At 38.5% G+C, this 24,560-nt stretch overlaps 1 protein-coding gene across 1 annotated transcript in view; it reads right to left on the minus strand.

The window, feature by feature from the left end:
• Window positions 1-775: 775 nt before the first annotated feature.
• The window catches only part of SMOC2 (SPARC related modular calcium binding 2), a gene marked incomplete at both ends in the record, with an annotated part of 135,482 nt that continues 111,697 nt past the window's right edge, over window positions 776-24,560 (minus strand). Inside the window, 3 exons of the mRNA XM_080615874.1 lie at window positions 776-867; window positions 3,330-3,604; window positions 5,067-5,169. Coding sequence (XP_080472000.1) covers window positions 776-867; window positions 3,330-3,604; window positions 5,067-5,169 — 470 coding nt within the window. The remainder of the gene's footprint in view (window positions 868-3,329; window positions 3,605-5,066; window positions 5,170-24,560) is intronic.

The raw sequence follows: 24,560 nt of genomic DNA on the forward strand, positions 1-24,560 counted from the left end.
CCAAAATTCCATGAATGACATACACTGGTGTTATTCAGAAAAACAAAATCAAGTCTTTGCAGAAAATTGATGCAAAACCAAATCACGGATTATGTTGTCAGGGCACCTGACATTTTATTTGCTAGAATCATTCTGCAGACCTAACCAATTTTAGTTTTAACATACATCAACAGACAGATGCAAATCCTAGTTTGCCAGAGTCATTTTGCTTAGCCAGCAAAGGCATTTGAAAGTGACAGCTCTTTTCTCTTCACTAAGATTTTAAAAGGTGTTTAAAGCCACCATATAATAATATAGTGGGGTTTGTGAGATGTATACATTTTCATAGGGCATGGGAAATGAATGGCTTTGTCCACAAAGTCATTTCTATCAATGTAAGTTTGTGTCTGCAGTATGACACACAGGAAAATCAACAGAATTCAGTTAAAGCAGAAGGTAAATGAAGATAAAACAGTGCACATCTAGAAGTGCACAGTAATGCTGTTATTCAGGAATGCAGAATACTCATGAGGGCTCAGTGACACTCATCTAATTATCACTAACCTACATGGCAATTTATACTTTACTAGAAACATCTGCATGCAAACCTATTCTACTTTGCACTTTATAAACATTTACTGTGCACCTGCAGTTGACTGATTCAGCTTTCCTTAGATAGAACTTAAGTGAGAATTTGTTAATCAGCATGCTGCTTTACATTTTCCTGGGAAATCTGCTGAATGGAAGATGAATGCAGTCTGAAGCTGCAATGATAACTGCTAAAACCTCAAGAAGATTAGCTGGGCAAGGCAGGAAGGGATATCCTCCTCTTCTCAATACTCACCTGCCTGCTGGATGAAGTGCTCTCAGTGTTGGTTTTAGGGGCCGCTAAAGGAGGGAAAAGAAAACATTAATATGGTTTGCAAGTTATATGTAACTGAAAACTGAAGCCCTCATTCTGAAAAGACATCTTTTAGAGCACAGCTTTCAATAAATGAGATTAAATATTTCAGATCTTCTGTTGAAACATCCGCTTATCTCTTTGCTCAACACAGGCATTGCTTCTTTCATAGAATTATATGAAAGTTGAATGACAGCATTTCTTGCCATTTAATATGTGACATTTGCTTAGGACAGATTTTATCTAGTCAGTGTCCAGCACTTCAAACTTCTTAAATCTTTAGTAGTAAATATAGCCTATTATCCCAGTGGCAAAGAAGCATGGACAAGCAGACTATCTGGAAAGCACTCACTTTTCTTAAAGATACTGCATAGGAACAGTCAAAGACATTGTTCACATTTGATCTGTAAAACAAGGTTATCACTGAGTTTTAAGTTTCTTGGTGGCAAAGTCCAAGACTGCTCTAAATAGGGGGGAAAAAAACCCAAAGCAAAACAGCTGAGTCTCCTGGCCCATTCAACTCCACAAACAAACTTGGGAGGCTAGGAGGAACTTGCACATTTTGTCTTCCATGTCACTTTGTTAGTCAAGCTGTACTGGGACAAAGGGGGGCAAAACTGGACCTTGAAAAATACTGCAGCAACAAGTATTCCCCTGAAAAATAATGTTTTGCAGCTCTCTGGCTTTTACATGGCTTCAAATGATTCTTATAATATAGCTGGGACTCACACAGAATGATACAGAGCCATCTCCTTATCTCAGCTCTCACACCTCAAGTGACAGGGTCTCACCTATTCCTAGAAATGTAACTCTAGCTGTAGTGAAGTGATGATGGTAGTGAAAGGACTACCAGAAAGCAAAGTTTAATTATTAAGCAGGAGAAACTAAACAGAATACTGATATTCCAACAGAAGCAATTTTTACTGTCTTGTCCTTAAAAGTATGTATTTCTAGGAAAGCACTCAAGTGACCTGGTTTAGAAACTTTTTCCAAGTGGATGCCATTATTTTTTCAATGCAAAAGTTCTGAGCTATTTTTTTCCTTCCAAAAATGAATGTTCTCCTTATTGACTACTTTTCTTTTTTTTTTTTTTTTAAGAAGCTCTGTTAAAAATCTCCAGTTACGGTAAACATAATTTTTACTTTGGCTGAATCTGTGTATGATCTTCATATAACTTCATGCATCTTACAACTTTCTTTTCCAAAACAGGAAGTTTATCCTAATCTTTGGGTTTTTTTCACTAGAATGGGCACTGGGTTTGCTTTGAGTCTTGTTATAGTTTTCTTCTAAGTCCTGGGGCAATGAGTTTGGTCACAAATTTTTGTGTACAATAAGGGATGAAGGAGTGCCAGTTGCAGCAGAAGTGTCTTGACATGGATGTTAACATATGAAGTGACCACAATGGCCTCCACTTCAAAACACTAATCTGCCAAATAGTGTAAATAAAAAAGAAGATATTATGTTTAATTTACAGCATAAAGATAACTACAGTCATCCACCTTTATATACATATTTTTTACTTCCATCATCTGAGTGAAAATTGCAAGGTCTTATTATCAGGTCCACAAAAAAACACAGAAAACAAAATCCTGGATTTGATATATTTGTTTTGACAGATCTGCTTCTGTAAGCCATGGCCACTTTATTATTACAATGTAGAACTATTCTGTCTTTCTGCAGCATTCCCTTTCTAGACTTTACTACAACCAATTTTGTGGAAACCATTTTTTTTTTCTGTCTGCATTTCCCACTTGACATGCTTTAATTTCTTATACCTTTATTTTACTGCCCTGTTTTCCTTTTAAGCCCCAGACAAACAAAACAATTAATGTTCTACAACTTCTTACAGTATGGGGATCTACTGTTGTTGTTAACAATCACAGGTTTTTTTTAATTTCTTATTTTATCAGGAATTGTGTGACTCAACTCTGCAGGGACCATTACACACTCTAGTTAGCTGTTCCTCCTTCTACCAGTTTGGCAGCAAGATAAGGTGGCTGTGTACCAGCAACTGTTCCACCTCTTTGGAAGATAACTGCATTCCTCACTGTATCTCTAAACCATATTTGAGAAATGAAAAGTTATTAGAAAGCTCAACAATGTGCTTCCTTTCCAGCAGGAATCCAAAAAGCACAGGTGTGATACTTCCACTCATTCAGGACACAGTACTGCAATAACACTAAACTGGCTTTTCAACTGTTGATGTTACTGTATCCTTCTAGGTTTCCTACTGTAATACATTTAATGGTCAGAATCAACAGGAAGTTTTGATTCTATGGGAGTGATGATTTGCGTACACAGAAGCAGTTTTCCTGCCATCTGCTCTGAACAACAGCTGCATTAGCTACAGGCAGGTGTATTCTTTTATTTTGTATGCTTATGGCATACACAAATATCAGACTTAATCAGCTCTGAAGAATCTAGTGAAAAAGACAGAAAAAGTTCTTACTATGGCGTTTCTTTGTTTCTGCTTTACCTTCTTCTTTTGTTACTCCCAAGCAGCCCATTAACTCTTGAACTGACAAGGACTTATCATTGTTAACATCACAGTATTCCACAAACTTCTTCACACACTTTTTGGGTTTTGATTTCTTTCTTAGGAATCTCTTAAATGGCTTGATTTCTTTCTTGCCAATATCACCACTGGAATTTTTATCTAGCTGTTTGAAATACCAGTGGACCACTCTCTCTTCCAGAGTATGATTTGGATCAGGCTCTGAAACCCTGTAACAGAAAACAAGAGCTTAGTTTTAATTTTTATACGTAAACCTTAGTTTCTATCTTTATTTCAGAATAGTTAAATCACTCTCAGATGCTTTGTTAGATAAGGCTCCCTTGTTTTGGACATTAGCTTCTTGTAGTGAATCCATCTTTTTTCACTTTAGTCAACTGTATCCTAAATTTTACACTAGAACTAGGACTAGAATCTGCTTTTTGTTAACTCTCTGAAACTGTGTTGAGGTCAGCACCATGCTCAGAAAACAGTGCTTTCCCCTTCTATTTCCTGAAACAGAGAAAAGTGAAGAGAGAAATAGAAGAGAAAAAGTTTCATGGATGGCAGACACATTAAAACGCATATTATACCCAACTAAAGCAGGACAACAGTCAGCATTGTCAAATACCTAGACTCCAATTGCAACCCACGATGGATGTTCTTAGAGAGAAAAGATCCAAATGTATTGAATAACAGGGTAACTTGTAACAATAAATGCCACCTCAACCTCAGATGGTAAGCTCCTGTCCTGCAGACACCCAGAGTTTGACAGCACTTAAATATTTTTAATTCTACCTGTGACTGTTGATAGCATTTGTTTGTTTTACAAGAAACTTGGCAAAATATGCATCAGAAAAGTAGTACGCATTCATCAAGTAAAGCCTGAGAGAACAACAACAGCTGAGACACAGTTGCACCAGCAGCTACAGATAAACACTAAGCTGTGCTGCTGCTGAGAATTCAGCTATCAAGTGCATCTCTGTTCAGCACAGAGAGTCCACAGTGGTAACTTTGAAGTAACCCCTCCTACATCGGTGTCCTGGTTCAGCAGTAGCAGTCATTTTTCTCCTTCTTAGTAGCTGGTGCAGCACTGTGTTTTTGACTTTCGGCCTGGGAACAGAGCTGATAACACCGATGTTTGGTCTGACCAAGGACTTTGTGAGTCTCATGCTCTGCCAGGGAGGAGGGGAAGAAGGGAGGAAGCAGAGACAGGACATCTGACCCAAACTAGCCAAAGAGGTATTCCATATCACAGCACGTCATGCCCAGGATGTAACTGAGAGTTATCCGGAAGGGCTAGTTTGCTGCTGGGTGGGGGGAAGTTATCGGTCAGCAGGTGATGAGGTGGTGTATTCTCTTCCCTTGTTATTTCCCTTATCATTATTATTATTGGTGGCAGCAGTAGTGATTTGTGTTATACCTTAGTTACTGGACTGTTCTTATCTCAACCCGTGGTAGTTGCATTCTTTCGATTCTCCTCCCCGTCCCTCCAGGAGTGGGGGGAAGAAAGGGTGCGGGGGGAAGTAGACTGAGTGGTTCTAATTTACGGCCTGAGCTTAAACCATGACAATAGGTTCTTGGAAATTCACCCTTTGTGAAGGCATAAGAAGAATAACTTCACAAAGCCCTCAACAATTCATTCACCACTGCCGGAATCCTCTTAAAGACACACAAAAAGGATCTGAAACCCACCGACTAGAAGACAAAGATGGATCAGAGACTGCGTGAACCATATCCGTGGACAATGCATCCAAAACACTCGTCAGGAACTCATTCTTCTTGGCCCCAGGACAACCTAGAAAACCAGATTTTTTTTCTTTTCTTGTTTCCTTTTTTTGCAACATTTAAATTCCAGCAATAATTCAAACTTAGAAATAGGTGTGACTCCCTAAACACAAATCCTCATAAACTGTGGACAAGTTCATAACATAATTCAAAGTCAAGCATCTAAGTTCAGGTATATATCTGTAACATAGAGCAGGAATAGAAAAACAACCTTTTGCACTCTAGCAAGTGAGAATATGGTTTGCATACCTTGGGTCCCTTTCTTTCAGTTTTAAACACTGTTTTTCCTTCTTTAAGATATTTTTTCCATGGGTGTTGTATTTTTGGAAGAACAGATTTGAAACAACAAAAGTTTGTACATAACACAAACTGTCTGAAACATGGACTGGAAGACAATAGCACAATACTTCTTTCGGATTTCCTCTTTTGCTCTTCTGAGCTACCAATGCCTTTCTCAACATATATTCTCCCAGTGGATTGGTTTTCCTCCCTGTAAAATGATAGCCAACTCTTTGCCTCTTTCATTTTTCCCTTGGACAGGGGTTAACTCCCACTATATCGTACACAGCCCAGTCTGATGCTGTTAGTTACTTGGGTCACACTGTAGGATCCTGTGGTGATGCTAGATCATCCTCATAATTACATTCCCTATGCCACAAAGTTATTCTCTGAAAGAAACTGACAGCACAATTCAGACACATAATACGTCAGATAAATATACACTAAAATCTCCACTCTTAGAGCAGTGCAGCTGGAGCAGATATATTCATCTGTCAAGTGCATGAATCTTGACACATGGACATTTACTTACAAAACACACCTGCTTCCTCTCCTCTTCCCTAGAGCCCTGAGCCGAACACCAGTTTTTTTCCTAGCCCTGTAATAGCTGAGTTAAATTCTAGGATAATACAACAGTGACATAGAGATGACAAGCTTGAAGCTGGAGCCCATGGCAGGACTTTCACAGACAATTTTATGTTGAAGGCTTGTTTACCTGCAGTTCAATTCTTAAGTGAAAAAAGGGAAGTGCTTTGAAGTGTTGTGTAAAAGGAAGATTAGTCAATCAGTAGGTATTTGTTATTTCATTACACTTCTCAGTGACCTCTGGAGAAAGCAGTAGGATTATCTGAGCCTGAAAAGCCTCATCTTGCCCAGTAAATTATTTTTTAATACATCCCATGTTGATCCAAGGAAATGAAAGCTATGCTATATTAACCCTTAGCTGTGTTGTAGTAAGAATAGCTCAGCTATTATGTATAGCAGCAGCAGCATCCACAACATATTACTGTCTAACACATTCATGCAGCTATGATTTCCCTCTCTTATGTGTTTGCCTTTGGCACCAGGGACATTTTATTCTAGTAACTGTAAAAGCCATATAACAGGAATGCACTAAAGCAAGTTGCACTGCACTAAAGTTTCACTTGCATTAAGCAAGTTTCATCTGTACTAATAGTGCAGTGTACGAAAAGTACACATAGTGTACTAGAAGTACACATCTGAAGCCACTTGTCATTCTCTCAGATATGTTCCTCTTCCCTTAGGCTTTAACCAGTTGAGTTCTTTTTCTGTTACAATGGCAAAGAAAGAAAGAAAAAAGAAAGAAAAAAAATCCCAACCCAACAGCTATGAATATAATCCTAAATTTGAGTTCAGTGAGACAAGCACATGAGCTTTCTCTGTAAGGCACAGAAATTAGAAGGGTTGCAAAAGATTAATAGGGATGGACAGAAGACTATATCAACAGGTTCTTGGCATCATTCTGTACATAATTTGAAAGTATATTCCTTACAGCAAAGAGCTTGTTGGTAAGTAAAGCTTAGACTCTGCAATCATGTAAGCAAGTAAGTTGTGCACTGTGATTTAAATTAAGGCACCCAAAAGCACATTTGCCCAATGATGAGCAGGCAGAGCCCAAGCAGTTCCCATGCAGAAGGCACATCGTGTCATGGTAGCATGGTGACCTGCCTGAATCAAGCAACTAAGTCTCTGAGCAAACTAGTGAACTCAGCACTAGTTCTTGCTAGCAAGGATACTTGGCTTGTGGCCCAGAGCTGGTTCTCTTCAAAGAACAGGTAAAAAGAGGTCTGTCTGAGGCTCTCTCTGTAGACCTATCTTGAATAGTAAAAGCTTTATCCATTTCATACTGTGTTTGTCTTACTGTCATGAGGCAGAAGCCTGAATCCTGCTGCAAACATGAGTTGTGAATTTACAGAGGGGTCAAGAAAAATGGAGAGAATGATACCTCAGTGTGTGACAATGCAGCACACAGCATGGCAACAAGACAATTTGACTTCTTTTCTTTCTCTCTCCTTTGTGCATAGATAATAATGTTAATATCCAATTTGACTTAAGAGCACCACCTTAATTTTTCAAGTTAGTTATGGGTGTATACCTGAAACATCTGGAAGAAACAAAAATTTATGCCTTAGGTAGTTTCCTCTGCTGTCCAGGGAGCTGCTGAGTGTACATATGCTACAGACGTAGAGATCAAAATCGTGACTTACCTTGCTGTCTCATATGATACAGCTAGGTAGGGGAAAGTATCGATTTCTAAATTCACAAGAAATTATGAGGAAAAAATCCATAGTTTAAAGCCTGTCTCTGACAATTTTCTTTAAGATTAAGACAGGTTTCTAATTGTGTATTTCGTAAAGTTGCAATAGCAGTTGACAGCAACAGAAATCTCATAGAAATCTTGCTGTTAAAACAAACACAATTAGTAGCTGTGAAACGTTTTAAATTATAACTCTACTACTTAACATAAAATGACACTCCACAAAATCCTCACCAGTTAAATACAGAGAAGATATTCAGTTTCTCCCAATTATAATTTTTGCTGACTTTTGGGCAATTATATAGCAATTTACCTTACAGAGAAATCTCTGTTCTTTGCAGGTGTTATTAAGTCTCTGGAGGCTTCACGCTGAGCTTTAATTTTCAACAAACTTGTGGATGAAATAGCAAAACTGGGGGAGCTTTTGCTTGAATGTAATGAATAATTCACTCTTACTGGATTAAATACAGAGAGGGAAAGTCTCTTATGGGAGCCTTATGTTTCTTGCTATGGTTTATGTACTTCAGTTTCTTCTTCTGCAGTTGCTTGTCCTGTGTGGATTTGACAGCTTACATAATTAACAATTTGTTGTTAAATGGTTGAAGTTGAAACCACATGGAATTAACCTACAGGTTCAGAGATATAACACTGAGCTGAGTGTTTGCTCTAAGGATAGTTTTACCCAGAGTAAACCTTAGACCAACAAATACATACCACAAATGACGGGAATATGCAAACACTTCATTTCAGCTATAATATAAAGCTAATCAAAGAATCACCATTATACGTTGTATATCTCATATGTACATATGTGTCTATAAATACATCTACCTTTAGTACTCAGGATGTATTTTTTGAGTTAAATTTGTGGGATAGTTGTCTATAAACCTTCTAAAATATGTACCCAAGTGCTTTGGAGCTCCCTACTTGGTTGATAATAATCTACTACTGTCAATCTTCGAAGATGATCTTTCACAGCACATCTGAAGTCTAGAAGTCTAGAAAAGTATTTTGTTCATTTCTGTAAAAATGTGAATACAATAGATAAGTTTCATCACTTTAAAAGGGAGTTTATATTGATCTTCCTGCAAGACAAGAAACTGTCTTGAGTCATTCACTCAAGTAATTAAAGGCATGACAACTTCCAATTAGCAAATCTAAAGCTTTTATTCCCTATTTGTTAACACAAATATCAGGTTTAGCAGTGCACTTATATACAATGACCACTCAAATACTCCTGAAGATTATAAATAAACTTTGACCTGCCAAAAACCAGAATCATCAGAAATTTTCATGTTTATTTAACATCTTTGACTTCACTGAAATATAGTGCTATATAGGAAAAAAGTCTTCAGCAAAGTTTGTCAGTGCTACTAGTTACCCTGGGAGATCAGATAATACAAGGAAAAATTTTCTTTGACTTTTATTTTATACACACATATATGTTCAGTTCATGAGTTTATTTAACCATATAAATCACAAGTTTGTGTTTCTCTAGATATGCTGAGGGCCCTTCTCATTTTCTTGGAGGACTTCCTGAGCTCTTCTGGAGATACATTCCAGAAAAAAAACCCTTCAAAAAATGAGCCTGGGAACGGAAATTTGTAACTGTGCTGGAGACTAAACATCATGGCCTCAACAGAGTCAGTGGTTTTATGGCTCACTGCAGTTTTTCCCTCACTGCACCTCCTGGTAACATCTCACAAACGGTAATTATCTACCTCTTAGTCTCTATCCTAAAGGGGTTGAAGACATTATCATCTCTGCTTGTTAACATCCCCCAGGTATTACCCTTTTTTTCTTTTCTCTCTTAAATATTCTCACCGATTAAAAGAATTAAGTGGAACTCAGAGCCAAATTCTCTGTTATATGTGTTTACACAGATTTTGGAAATATTGAAGTAGAATAGAACAGATGTTAGCTGGAGGGGAGCTACAAATCCATTGCTTTGTAGCCCCAGATCTCTTTGTCTTACAGGGAAGACTATTATTCCTGAAGTAGGGCAGAAAGCAGATTTCAGTTCTCCACATGTATTTATTTTTGTTACTGTTTTAAAACGATCTTTCTGTTCTAATTTGGGTGGTTAGAGGGAAACAAAAGAGTTAACAAAGGATGATCTCTCAAGGCCCTACCCTTCAAGCCCAGGCATTCATATCATACCAAAGTGCATTGAGTGGGATTTGTCCAACTTGAGCCTGGTGAAATGAGGTGTCTCACCCATAAAAGTTCTTTAAGCTTATTATAAAAGAACCCATTCAGAAGGCATTCATCCCAGCTACCTTAGACTTTTTCTTAAAGTAGGATAAGATCTCCCTTAAAATGTGTCTCTTCTTTCCCATTAACTTCTGAGGAAGCCCAGACAGCTAACTTACACTCCCAGACGGTGTAAAACTGCTTATGATGAATTCTGCATGTATCTGTTTTATAAGTTCATTTAGGCTCAAACTACTTTTTTATGCTTTGGGTAAATATGGTAGAAAGAAGGGATAATGTTCATAGCAGAAAAACATATGATCCTATAAACAGTTTTCACAGGAAGTTTAGTGACAAAGTTAGGCTAAGGCGCTTGCTATTAGGAAAAGCAGTCCATTACTTTTATATCAGTTCTTGTAATATTAATTGCTAAATGACAAAAACACAATCAGAACATAACAGCATAACACAGACAATATGAAATTAATAACTTTTGACTACCACTTTTTAGTTTGTTTTTTTCCTTCATGAGAGCTTGAAAGACTTTTTAAATTTCTTGCTGCTAACAGTTGTGAGATGTCACTGTGAGAACAGGCAGGGGATGAACCAGCTAGAACACTGTAATCTCAGATGCCATCCAAAACTCAAAGCAGAACTTCAGAAGGTCTGTGGACCTTATCTGCCTTTTTTAAACATTCTCTTGTAGACTCTTACCTTTCTAGTTTTGACTGGGAACAGGAAAAAGGTTTGAAAACTCGTATGATAAGGTCTTGCCTAACTGGACACAATGCAGCTGATGTTTTTATTAGGTAGTCACTGCCTATACAATATCTGCACTAGTCTGGGAGGCCAAAGACATTTTAGTATGTTGAGAAGAATCTGAAAGTCTGAGCATTTAGGGTCAGCCTGTGCCAATCCAAACTCCTAACCTTTAGAGGATGGTTGCCTTATGTTTACCCATAGCAATGTCTATCCAGCTTCAGTGTAAGAAACACAAAGTATTTGGCTGAAGTATTGGCACAGGAATACAAGTCAATCAGTCTACTGATTAGGGCACAGAGAGACGAGTTTCAGGATTAGAAAAGGGCCCAAGAAAGTCCAGAAGAGAAAAGCAACTGGATCTAATTTTTAAAAGGCTATACTTCTGCTTTACATTACCATATTTCATGACTGCCTCTCCCTGAGATATACAGCTGGTACTTCTGACTGCAGTAACACTTTCAACAATAGCTTATTAATGGAAATGTTTGGAATCCAGTTTTCTATAGTATGGCAGGCATCCGAATCTCCATATTACCACTCTGAGAGTCTTAACAATTAACAACCAATACTACTTAGGGAGTCAAAATGTAGTCCTTTTTAGTAGACATTTATTACTTTCAATTCACTTGTAATTTCATCATGCTGTTATGTTTCCTCTCAGGAGGTGGGTATGAAATAACCATATTTAATTACCTCCATTTAAATATCCATTAAAAAGGAAAAGCTATTACAAAAAGTGTATGTTGTTGCAATTATGGAAGTGACCTCAGAAATAAGGTGTATAATTCTGGTCTCCTGCTGGAAAAATTAAACTACAGGGACTTGCTTACTGGTGATGGTTTCTACATTACTTAATTGATCTGAGCAGCCTGCTCCTTGGAAACACACATGAAAAACAGTCTTTTCTACAACCTGATGCTGATTTTAACCTTCCTGGATATCTTTTTCTGAGACACCACTGGAGGCATCAGCTGAAAATCCCAAAAGCATTCACATTCAGCAAAAGCCAGAAAAAAGATCTCTATTCAAATACTGAGAAACAGTGGTCATTAAAGCAAAAAGATGAAGGAAATTCAGAACTGAGTTAAAAACTGTTGGCCCAGCAGCACAGATTCATGTGAGGGCTATTTTCGAAGAGTCCTTCCCCACAGAGTGGTACCAGGTTTTCAAAGAAAACAGCAGAACCTTCATGCCAGTTTGTGGTTCTTAATTTATTTTTCTTTTTAACCCAAATGTGGATGGTACAGAGCAATGACTTGGTGTCTGACTATCCTTGAAATGAAAGCAGTGGCAGAACTGTGAATTACGAAGGTAACTGCTACAAGAGCAGAAAACATATTGTTGGATGGTGCAGGGTGAGCTGGAAAACTGTATGGGGAAGGGAGAAGCAGAGACAAAGAAGAAGATCTAGCTATATTGCAAGCACTCAGGAGAAGTATCAGAATCATAGAATGATAGAATGGTTTTGGTTGGAAAGGACCTTAAGATCATCTAGTTCCAACCCCCCTGCCATGGACATGGATGCCTCACACTAGACCATGTTGCCCAAGGCTCTGTCCAACCTGGACTTGAACACTTTACGCATGCTTTATTTTGCTTCTACAGATAACTATAAGTACTGAACTTGAATTAGGACAAATTTTCATCAATGTCACCTGATTTTTTTTTCCCCCTCCCTCCCATAACTGGCAAATGGAAGACTTAGACATTGGATTTCTGACATGGAGAGGAGCTGAGAATACAGGGAGTCAGGCATGGCTATTTCTTGGAACATGAACTACATACTATGTAGCTCAGAGCGAGTTTTTAAAGCAGTGATTAGAAGAGGTTTATAAAATGGAAATCCTGCAAGTAACTGAAGTAAAACAAGAGTCATCTAGAACAACTAAAGCATTACTTGAACACTATGGAATGAACCAATCCTTGGAAACCTGGCATCACAAAAATCTCTCTTTATATAATATTTAATTTGGGATTGGCAGTTGTGTTACCTTCCTAGACACTTTCCATTAAACATGACAGAATTCCTCTGCAAATTCCATTTCAAATCTCACTGGCTCATCCTTTGCTAAATAAAAAAAAGCTGTAAAATTACTAATACAAAAGCATAAATACAGCCTTACAATTGTTCACTGTGAATCTTTTACAAGGTATGATATTATGCAAAAATGAAACACCCTCAGTTACTGCTGAAGGAAGTGAGCACCCTATGACAGACTGAAGGCTCAGGCCTTAATAAATAGTTACTATTCATTTAATTTAAGAATTAAGACCCACTCCCAATTCACCATTACCCAGCTCACTTCTCCAGGGTTCACAGACGAATATCTCTGTAGCTACAGCAGGTTTCTGAACCAACCTTCTTTGCAAACTGACCTCTATTTGGAATGGATCCCCCAAGCCACATATAACACTGTGTACCTCATTAAACCACAATAAACTGATATTCAAGTAATGATGAGCTTGACTTCATCCCACAAAAAGGACAATTCAGCGTTAATTATGCCACCCTTAATTTGCAATTTACAGTAAGCACCAAGAAAATTAACACATAGCACTTGGTTGCAAAGATCCTGCAATGACAGCAGCACAATGGAGTAAATTAAAGATGGAGATGAATGTAATTAGGGTTCTAAAGTGTCTGCCAGGAAGAATGCAACACAGCTGACTTCATGTAAAATAGTTTACAGCATGCAGTTTGATTACAAAGTGCCTTAGGTCTTTTACAGCAGGGAGATCCAATTACATGATAGCACTCCATTACGGATTATGAAGACAATTTCCTCGCTGGACCACTACACTGGATGCTAGTTTTGTCATGTACAGTGTGGTCTGTTTCCCTCATGTGCTGCACGTCCTGCACTTGGTCAGAAACCCAGCTAGGAATATCCTGCAGCCATGCCAAAGCCTGGATTTCCCTACATTTGTGCAGAAGCCCACTGTGTCAACTTCAGCAAAGGTTGTGGACTCAATGTTAACCAAGTTGCCCAGGGTCAGAGGGTCAGTCACTTGCTATTATCACTGACAGGGCTGAGGAGAGAGGCCATTGAAAAGTGAAAACTGTCTCAGGCCCACTGACCATGAGACTCAAGAGGAAATAGAGAAGTACCCTATCATACCCCTCCAGCAGTCAGGCTTGGTCTGCAATAAAACATGACCTCAATTTATACACAGGCTGACATGACACGGCATGCTCCAAGACTGAGCATGTGCACACAATTATAGAAGCATGCATGTCCCATTTCTGGAGCAGGCTATTTGTTGATAACACAGCAACAGCAACACACGAAGAAGGTTCTCATGCATCTTGATGTCTGCTGCTGTATAAATGGAGAGAGATGGAAACAAGACATCACATTATATTTTTGTGCCCTGGGCATTGCAGGAGGTGGGCGAAAATACAGTCTGAATGTACAACAGCAGGATCCCAAATGTTCATACCCAGCAAAACTAGTTCCTCTTGTGCATGTATTATAACCTGATTTGCAGCCATGCATTTTGCAACTGTAAGTGCTTGCCTGTTGGTGAATGGAAATAATGACTCTGATTATAATTCATAAACCCATTTCTATTCTAACTCTTGTGGTAAACAACAGTCATTCTCCATCTCAAGAGAATGAATGTAAAAGCACTCTTATGCAAAATTAGAGGTCCATGCTCCATACTTGGAGATACCCAACAACGGAAATTCCAACAGACAAAGACCTTCAGTCCATGAACTTCATATGACTAGAGTAAACTAAGCACTCTGCAGATGACTATAAGAGGCTTCACATGCTAGATTGTCAAAAATCAGTATGTGTTCTACTGCTGGTTAAAAATCAGAAGGCAGAAGAGAAAGTAATAAGAAAAGATCCTTAAACCTTTAAAAATGCCTGGGATTAAATTAAGAAATTCAACATGTGTGTGTGGATTATAAGGACAGGATAAACAGTTGAAACCCATCTATTTCTGTCAACTGGTATCAGCACATTCACAGAGAGTTTTACAGCATGGTTCAACTAAGCGTACCACCACAAAGACGAAAGCTTAAGCCAGAACAATTTCTTTGTGGGAAGCAGGAGGACATTAATATATGATAATGGTAATGAAAAGATACAAGCATGGAAATTAGAGAGAACCAGATGGACAGCCAAGGGAGAAAAGAGAGGTATGAAAACCAGTGGGGGAAAAAAGCTGCTTGAAGTTTCAAGTGAGTTCACATGGACAGCCATAGACACCTCTGCCACAGATACCTCAGACAACACCAACACTGACAGAATATTAATCTTCCCCCCCCGCCCTTCTCCTCCAAACAAAACTAGTTCACTGGGATAGCTCTGCCATTCACATGAGTAGGCTTCTGCTGGTTTTGTTTTCTCTGCTTCTGCCCAAGCCATGTGGATAACATAGCTGAATCTCTGCATCTTTAGCTGCATTTGCAGAGACAGAGGAGTTTTATATCTTCCTAGTGCTTCTGGCGCTCTCAGTATGTGACCATGAAGTAGCTCTCTCCAGGCCTGGCCATGAAACAATTCCATCATGTGGAAAGTGTCAGGGTTGGGTAATTTAGATTTTACGCCAGTGCAGAATGAGCTTTTTTATATTCTGTCTTTTTTCTTTTTTTCGAGAATGAAACACTCCATCCCATCTTGGCCAAATAGCTTGGTGATGAGGGCACGCAGCTGAGATGAAGGAGACTGAGGTTCAACTCCTTGATTCAAACCAGACAGAACATGGAGTTGAAACCTGGCTTGCTGGTATCCCAGTGGAGTACTCTAATCTCTGACACTAGAGAGCCAGGTTCAGTTCCCTGCTCTGTCTGATTTGGATCAGGGACTTGAACCTAGGTCCATTCTTCTTCAGCTGAGTGCTCTTATCATCATGCTATTGTTTGTCTACAGAAGGGTTCCTTTTGTTGTAAGCAAACTCTCCAGAACAAAGAGAATGTCAGAAACCACTTCTATTGCTACATTAAAACATTTCCTTCAAAAAAATAACAACAGCATCAGACTGGACAGAATGTTCTTTAAATTAGGGCTTAATCCTGCATGGTATAAAGAAATGCAACCAACATCCTCCAAAAAGCCTGGCAAGTAGGTCAACAAACATAGTGCCCTCACTAGATCAAATGACTTTATGAGCTTAAAGGAAAGCACCGGCCTCGGTGTTTTGCTGGATCAAGGCCACTGCAGTTTTCACGCTGAAGAGTCAAATTCTCAGTAAATAAATTTTTTGCCTTGTATGTTTTGAACTCAAGGTTTTCTGCCTTATCAAGCAACAGTTATGGGAACTGATCTTTCTGCCATAGTATAAGCCACTGTTTAAATTTTCTTTCAGCAGTGCATATACACAAGAGAAGCCTGTGGTTTTATATAGGAATTCATTAAGTCTGTTGGATTTTATTTTCTCTTTAAACCCATTCTATTTAAAATTAGGTATTTAACTTGCCTATTGTTCAATGTTTCACTTAGGAGACATAAAGAGGGTAGACAATACAACTTCCAGTGGGATAAAACTGAATTCAGTACCCAATGGAACTTGGGGTTCTCACACAGTACCTCTAAACATCACCAAATTTTATGTTTAATGACATAACTTAGCAAAGCACCTAGGATTGTTTGTAATACTAAGTGTATCTTGGGTTGTTCTAATGCCTGTGGTCTGCTGGAGCACAATCAGCATGGTCTAGGAATTTCAGGGGTGTGTAAAGATAGAAATATCTATCAAGACAAGGTGAGAGGCTTGAAGTTCCAAACTCAAGTTTTAAAATAATTTTTTAGTGACCTTTAGGTTTTCTGGTTTTTGCTTTTTCTGTATGAAAAGGAACACTTTTCATCTTTCAAGTATTTGAGACTCCAGTAATGCCACTGATGTGTTTTGAAATGGTTACCAGGGAACACTGAAAAAGAATATAACTGCCTTGCTATCAAGGCATGTTTTAAGAATAAACTGCTCTTCTTTTATGACAGGCATTTATCTGTAGTCTTTGCTGAAAATATAATGAGTATAGAATGTCCTCACTTTATCTGTCCTGTGTTACAGTGTTCTGCTTTATCTGTAAACAGAGATAAATCACAAAGAAGGCAACTGGGGGTAGAGGGGCTGTAGAATGAATCTTTTGCTGTTGAAGAAGGGAGTTCAAATTTTGGTTTGGTTACAAGCAAATTAATCCAATTAATTTCCACTGACCTCCAAACTACAAAAGTTACTTTAGGGAAAGTGCTGAAGCTAAACAAAGGAGAGAAAAAAAACCCACACAAAACTATGAGGGGAAACTTGACCAGAACTTATGCACAGGTTATGAATTCTTACTTTAATATTAAATATATTTGTAAATAAATGCATCAGAAAAATACATGTAGTTTTATGGTAAGAAATGCAAGTGTATCCTCTCACATAAACCGATTTTCTGACCTACTTCCCAGGGCGACTTTCCTTGAGCAGATGGTAAAGAATCAGAGCAGTGTGTATCTGTTCACATTCCTCCTTCTCCCCCCAGCCTTCCACATGAAGCTGCTATCAAATGAAGCCTGCCCGCAAGATACCCCACAGCCAGATATTACTGAGCGCTAGCAACAACAAAGTATTCACCCGAACGCTTAGCTAGGTCTCCAGGCTTAAGGCTCAAGCAGCTGAGGAATTTGACAAAACAAGGTTTCACTGTAGAAGAAACCATACAGTTTTTACTCTCCCAGAACAGTCCTGCTTTCCCAAATAACCCTAGTTTCACCAAGCCACCTGCCTATGTCAGGGTAATTAATGAACTTCAAAAGTAAAAACAACTTGCGATGAACAGTGAGCCCTGTTTTTCTAAACAGTGGAAATGCCAGCACCACAGCAGTGTGCCTTCTTTTCACCAAGCCATACAGGGAGCTTGAAACCTAATTCCTGAACCCTACATGTCCAGCCACTGCACTGCACATTAATCTCTTTCCTTGACTCAGCTGCCAAGTTTGCAATAAGTCTGCTTGATCCACACCTTGAACCATGAGCTGGCTTCAAGACCACTGTGCACTCTGTTAATACAGGGGTCAAGATACCTGTCTTAAGAAATCGATTTTTAATAGGATCTTCAAAGGAGTGATGTTTTTGTAATCCCTACTGGATTAAATTTTTCCCATTGACAAACATATCTAGTGAAAAAATGCTTCATATAAATCCTGGACAGCTCATAGAATTAATGAAATAGATTCACAAACATGTGAGAGACAGATGTTGTGTTTCTGTTTGCCTTGGGGTTTTTTTTAATTAAAGAAGCAAGAACAAGGGAAAAAGAAACACAGAAGACAAAAGATGAAATCAGCAGTGTGTCAAACAAAATGGAGAGCCAAAACAGAGAACATGATTTCAAACAGCTCATAGCAGACTGGCATTTTAGTGTCAGCAAAAAAATAAACTTAGCTCAGCTTGCAATAGCAGAGCATCGGAGTTTCATGAAAAAACCAGTAAAAATTAAAGTAATCCAGGAAATAATGTATTTTTTTTAATAAGAGAGACTACCTTCCTGTGATTCATTAGGAACCAGACTAAGATCTGTCAGAGAAACACAATTCATTTGAAAATCTGACATTGGGATTGTGTATCTAATATTAATTAGTTTTATCCATGACTCTGGTTCAAATTGATATAGCAATGTCAATGACATCTGGAGCATGAATTCTCTGTAGGTGCTCTTTACGTTTTTTAGAAAATCCCAAACTCTACAACCCAGCTGGTGTTCTAATTAAGCTGAAGTATGCTTTACACAAGCAGATAGGAAAACTTGGATTCCCCTAAACCATTAAGGAGCAGGACAGATATTTACCAAAAGTTCTTAATTAACCAAGTGTCCTAGCTTGCCTGGGAAAAAAAAAATAAACACCTCATACTTTATACAGAAAGTAGTAATTTGATATATGTACAGCATAAGATGCATCAATTGTGTTTTTTCAGAAGCAATCTTTCTGCTTTTCTAAGAGAAAAGATGTGCAGACATAGTTGTAAGGGCTGGAAAGTTAAATTTTCTCTCATGCTTAAGTAGACTCCAATTTGTTCATAGGTCTGCAAAAGAAATCTGAAAGATAGCTACACAGAGCAGATATAAAGGGGTGGAAAATGTGGCCATTTCTAGTGCTGTACATAGTAACCTGCCACTCAGTAGCTTTCAGATGCATGGAAATCACTGATAAAAGGAGAGTACGGATATGCCCAAGGAGGCACATTGTATGTGCAGTGAACCTGACATTGCCTGAGGCTTTTGAGGACACAGCACAGAATAACTGTTCTTCCCTGGAGGAATGTGTCACACACCAACCTCTAGGCAAACAGTGTAGGCACCTACATGTGCCTACGGGAAAGGTGGGTTGGCCAGTGCAGTTCATCCCACTTCTGGTAGGGGAATAGTTCAAAATCACTGATAGGTCTCACTGACAGGAAAAGATACAAATTGATGATTCATCATATCTTGCCCCTAGCCCAGACTCATGCCTGAGCAAGCTGGCTGCTGCCACATGTAGAAGGAGTTGATTGTCCCAACTCATCTCAGCACAGGTGTGCCCAAAGCTGGTGTCACACCAAACTCACTTCCCACAGCCCCTCTAAGAATCCAGCATCTGAGCTGCCTCGCTCCAGAGCAAGGGAACACAAGCAGAGGAATGAACAAACACTCAGATGTTTGGAGGGCAAAAGACATGACATCACTCTCCAGGAAGAGTCAGTATTTCTGAGAGATACCTGACTGTGCCATTGACACTTCTTGAAACCTTGTAACACTTTTTTCTTCCCTTTTGTGAAACAAAAATACTAATGGAAATATCCATGTTCTCTACATTGAGCTCTTTGTAGGGTTTGGTAAGTACACTGTCTTGATTATTAGTGTCATTTATGCTGCTTTAAACCCTGACAGAACTGGTTACGATGAGATTATCTTCAATTCAAAGAAATGAATTAGAAGTTCATTACAAACAAGAGACAAGGATACAGCTCACGCAATGGATTCAGTTCAACTCAGCATGTGAGAAAACTCTTTACTGAGCTGGCTTCAATATATTCATAAGTAGAACCTGTTTAAGACCCTTTCATAGGAGGGTGAGTTGAGACGCATAAGAGGATCTCTGTGTGTACACATGCGTGTTACTATAGACAGATTTAAATTTACAGCTATGTAAGCTATCACATAAAAGCTTTTAATCTCATAAATCAGAAACACGTTATTTCTGCATGGTGAAATTACAAGCATGCATCACCCCAACAGAACACCAGTAGAAATAATACTCCAATGCACTTTCACAAGACCTATACAAGCACATGTTATTTTGGGAAAACAGAATCCCGAATTCTCTTGTATAAATATTTTAGAGAGTTTTAAAACATTTTATAAGGAATATTTTTTTTATCCTTCCAGCTCTTTCTTTGATACTTTAATTCAGCTATACCGATCTCAAAGGGAGCTAAAAATTCTAATAAAATGCTTCTCTAAATAACTTAAAATTTACTTTCTGCTTTTAGAGCCTAACGGATCAAGTATCAGATATACTGAAAAATTTCCAGGGGTGGAAATATGTGCTACATATCTTAATGGAAAAACAGGAATCTTCTCTTTCAGTAGTTCAGAAATATTGTTTCATGGCCATTAAAATATTACTTCTCTGAACTGAAATTCAGCTGAAATAAGGGGATGGAATTCTCCAGCATACATGAAGGAATAACTCTTTTTAGTCAATCGTGATTATTTAGATGCACACATATACACATACATACACAGCTTTTTATGATGCCTTCCAGCTTGAAATGTGGAAAATGAGAGACACATAGGAATAATGGCAAATGAGATTGCAGAACTGAACGCCAAATGCAATTAATGTGTTAAATCCAAAATGCGGTATATTCTTTTCAGCACCAGATATGTCATAGATATAATACAGCTATTACATAGTTCAATATGACAGTCAATAGCTCTGCCTAGATTCTGCTTTTCTGTTCACAGAGCTAGCTAAATTTTTCAAACTCCAGGTTTATTTTCTGTGAACAAATCTGCACTGCTCTGTTTTCTGTTATCTGCTATCTGAAAATCTGCCCATTTTCTGTTATAAATGTGGATGGCTACAAAACCTAGGAACTCTTTGCTTATTGATACTTTTCCCCATTATAAAAGTTCACAGCACAGAAGGATCTGTAGTGACAAATATGTCATTAAAACTGCTGATGAATATTCACTCTGATTCTTACACGATTTTGGTTCAATAACCTTTGTTTTGCATTTAACAGTGTTCCAGAGTTAATTCCAAGTTGGATCACTAACAGCAAATCTGGATTCTGTACTCAAAGAATCAAAAATTCTGACTCTTAAGGATGGATTCCATAACTCGCCAGTTAGGGAATAGGAGTAATAGCCTGGGACTGAATAACTCTGCCTTTCCACTGGTTCTGCATGCCTGCATCTAATTTAGCAAAAGGAGACTACACAGCACGTAGACTATCAAGGGTTATGGAACCAACCTAAACCTTCATCCTACAAACACTTATGCCTGGGCTTAACTTTACAACCACATGTAAAGGTTTCTTTGATTTTAATGGAACTAATCACAAGAAGAATGTGGGTAAGTGTTTGCAGGATCAGGGTTCAGTAGGTCATGAATTGTGTTTTAGGAGTATTTACAATGAATTGCTTGTGGATGACTTACAGAGCAAAAGGCTTTACCAGAAGACATTTCTAGATAGCAAACAAATTCAAGAACTTCACGAGCATAAAGGGCAAAATTTAAGTAATTTAATTCCCAAAATTATTCATGGATTTTTGCCATACGTTAACATCAGGAATCTATGAACAGTAGCACTCCTGCTAGAGCTATGGAGAAGCAAATTTCTGAATCTTTGTGAAGCATTCTGAATCCTTTGAAAGAATTCCCAGATGTTTCTATGGAGTAATTTCACTTCCTCCTCGAGGGCTCTCAGTTGTGGTGGCCTACAAGCTGTATCGAACCCAAGGAAAAACATCATGTATTTGAAAACCACTGAGATAGTATTGTATGCACTGTCATATTTGAGAACAAGAATACTTGTTCTACTTCACTGAGCCCAGAGAAATGCGTTCTCTAATGTCTAAATATCTGATGCAAAAAGGGCCCTGGAGGAAAGCCAGCTGGCTTAAACTCAGCCAGTGTGAAACAGAGGTGACACATGTTGGCAAACTGAAGCACTTTGAAGAATTGGCAGGAACTTTCACTGCCTCTTCAGTTGATGGCATCTGTCCACCCACTGTCCAAGTGGCTTTGCAATCAGCTGGACTGCAAATTTTCCAGGCATCATCTTGTTATTCTGTGTTTGCACAGTGCCCAGAACACTGGGATCCCAGGCTATAAACTATTGTCATACAAACAATTAACTATACTAACCATGGAGACTTCCCAAGCTCATCTCTGGTCCCAGGTTCTCCATATTGCAGGAGGTATGCTGTCCTTTGTCTGTGGCTGAGACAAGGTTGCAGCACCTCCTTACCAAAACATAGCATGTATAGTTAATCCTGTCTTTGACCCTGCATGACTAGTAGGACATCACCTGGCACTACCTTTGAGCCTCAGCTGGAAACTCTGCTTAATGCTGATACTTTACTTTCTAAAATAAAACCAACCTCAGGGAGAGCATGCAACACTAATTTTGCCTCTTACACCAGTGACCAGTCTTCTCAGGTAAGTCATGCTAGTATATAGAAAATGTGAGCATCTAATATGCTCTCCAACTGTCAGAGGCAGAATTTTTCTCAAAAGTGAACAGAAAGATTAATGCATCAGGCTAAAATCAAAATATTTTTCTTCAGAAAAATCTACCTACTGATGTGAGATCGGAGTATAAACAACTCTGGCTACATCTTGCTGATTTTCCTTGACAAGTGAGCTAAGCTTACTGCTTGACCTTTTCAGTCATTACTCATCAGCCAAAACTGATGTTATTTCTGTATTATACATTAACTTACTCAAAACATTAGGAAGTGGGAATTCTTGCACTGGCTTACATTTTCACAAACCCTAACCTCATAACTCTGCCTGGATTTCAAAAAGTTATTGTTTGATACAAAACACAAAATGACTAGGGTGGTTTATTACCAGTACAGAGTATTTCGAAGTTGCTGGGAGCTGAAAATCCCCTTGAACTCACTGGGAACCAAGTGCTCATTTTATTTGAAAAGTGGAGCATTTCTCCAAGTGACTAAATGCAAAGAATAAATGCCTAACCATTGTTGCTCCCTCTTCAAAATATAGCTGCAGATATACATCCATTCAGAAATGAAAATATTTACTTTTCCCTGTCCACAGATTAAACACAAGAGCTGTTTCTGCCAGATAATCAAGGAGAACTTGTATCCAAGTATGAAAACACAACACAGCAAGATAGCCATTTTGTAGGGAACGGCCTTACAAATCAATGGCATGTTTTTATTCAGTTTATACTCTTATCAGATGAAAAAGGAGAAGCCCCATACCATGTGTCTTAGAGGAAACAGTGTATTATTATGCGACTCCCACCCACTGTCATGATAAGGTTCAGGTGTCATTTTTCATTATGATTACAGCCCTGGCAGACTAAAGGGTTTTGCCTTTTCCATTTAGTTATACGAGTTTTTCCTGCCATCTTTCAGATTGTGAGTTGATAATGACTGCAGGCATTCTGGCAGAAAACACTGAGCTTATTCCACATCAATCTTCCCCTCTTCTTGTGCTATTTTCTCTACTCCTCACCCAAAAACTGCAGTCCAGTTGCCCCAAGTTATTATGAGATACCCCTCCCTTGTCTTCACTGTACCAGAAGTGATTTCAAGATATTTTAATTATATTTCTTGAAGATTAGTAGCTTTAGGAATACAGCATCAAAGTGTGTTGTATGGGGACAAATATTTTAATCCTTTTTAGGTTCTAATGTGATCAAAGTTTCACTCTGCTTATGCTCTGTCCTTATGGTATTAGAAAAAAAGAATAAAGATAAAAGGTGAGTAAATATAATGTTCAGTAGAAAGGAATGGCTCTCAGTTCCAAAGCATCTCTCTAAATCCCCAGTGAGGGCTCTGATGGCTCAATACTGACCAACAGAAATCTCTTAAAGTGCAGAATATTGGTCCATGCACAGAGGCTTGGGGCTTATCATCTGTTAAGCAGGGCTGAGCAGCCTACATCGAGTGGTAGTTTAAGGAGAATTACATTTAAGATATCATTAGACTAAACTGGTTTCAGGGAGCCATCAGTCATTCCTCTCCTCCTCCCACTGACCTGATATCCAAAGCATAGGCAATATTCCAAATACTTATGTGAGATAAATGAGTATCTGAAAAAAATGCAATTTTTCAAACAGATGCTCTCATACCCTATTAGTATTGTCAGAGTTGTTTCCCTGCTAAAAGCACGTCGGAGTGAAACAGTGCAAGAAAAAATGTTGCTGTGTGATTCAATCTCAGCTGAATACTCTCGACCACAGCAGAGAAAAAACCAGGCTGTATCTCACTGCTTGTGGGATACTACAACTGTTCATTCTCATGATCTCTTCAGGTAAGACGGCAATTACATCATTCAATTTAAGCAATCCAAATATATTCAACCACTGATGTTAGTCATGCTTACTTCCTCTACAGTCAATGGAGACAGGTACTTTCAGAAAGGAATTCAGTCTAAATCAGATACCCATGGAACACACAGACATAATTCTCTATTCTACCTCTAGATGTTACAAAAATGACCATTTGCTTGAATAGGTAAGAATGAATGCCTTCTGCCCTCTCTTTGCAGCATGACTACAAATCCGTGACAGATATTCCTACTCTGCCGAGTGTGGTTTGACTAGTGATGCACTCTGAGTTTCATCCAGAAAGGCTGTTGTATTACTTCCAGATACAGGCTAACCTGCCATGGCATTAAAAAGTCTGCACAAACTTTCCATTTCTT

The sequence above is a fragment of the Psittacula echo genome, assembly GCF_963264785.1.
Source record: "Psittacula echo genome assembly, chromosome: 4".
Classification (NCBI taxonomy): domain Eukaryota; kingdom Metazoa; phylum Chordata; class Aves; order Psittaciformes; family Psittacidae; genus Psittacula; species Psittacula echo.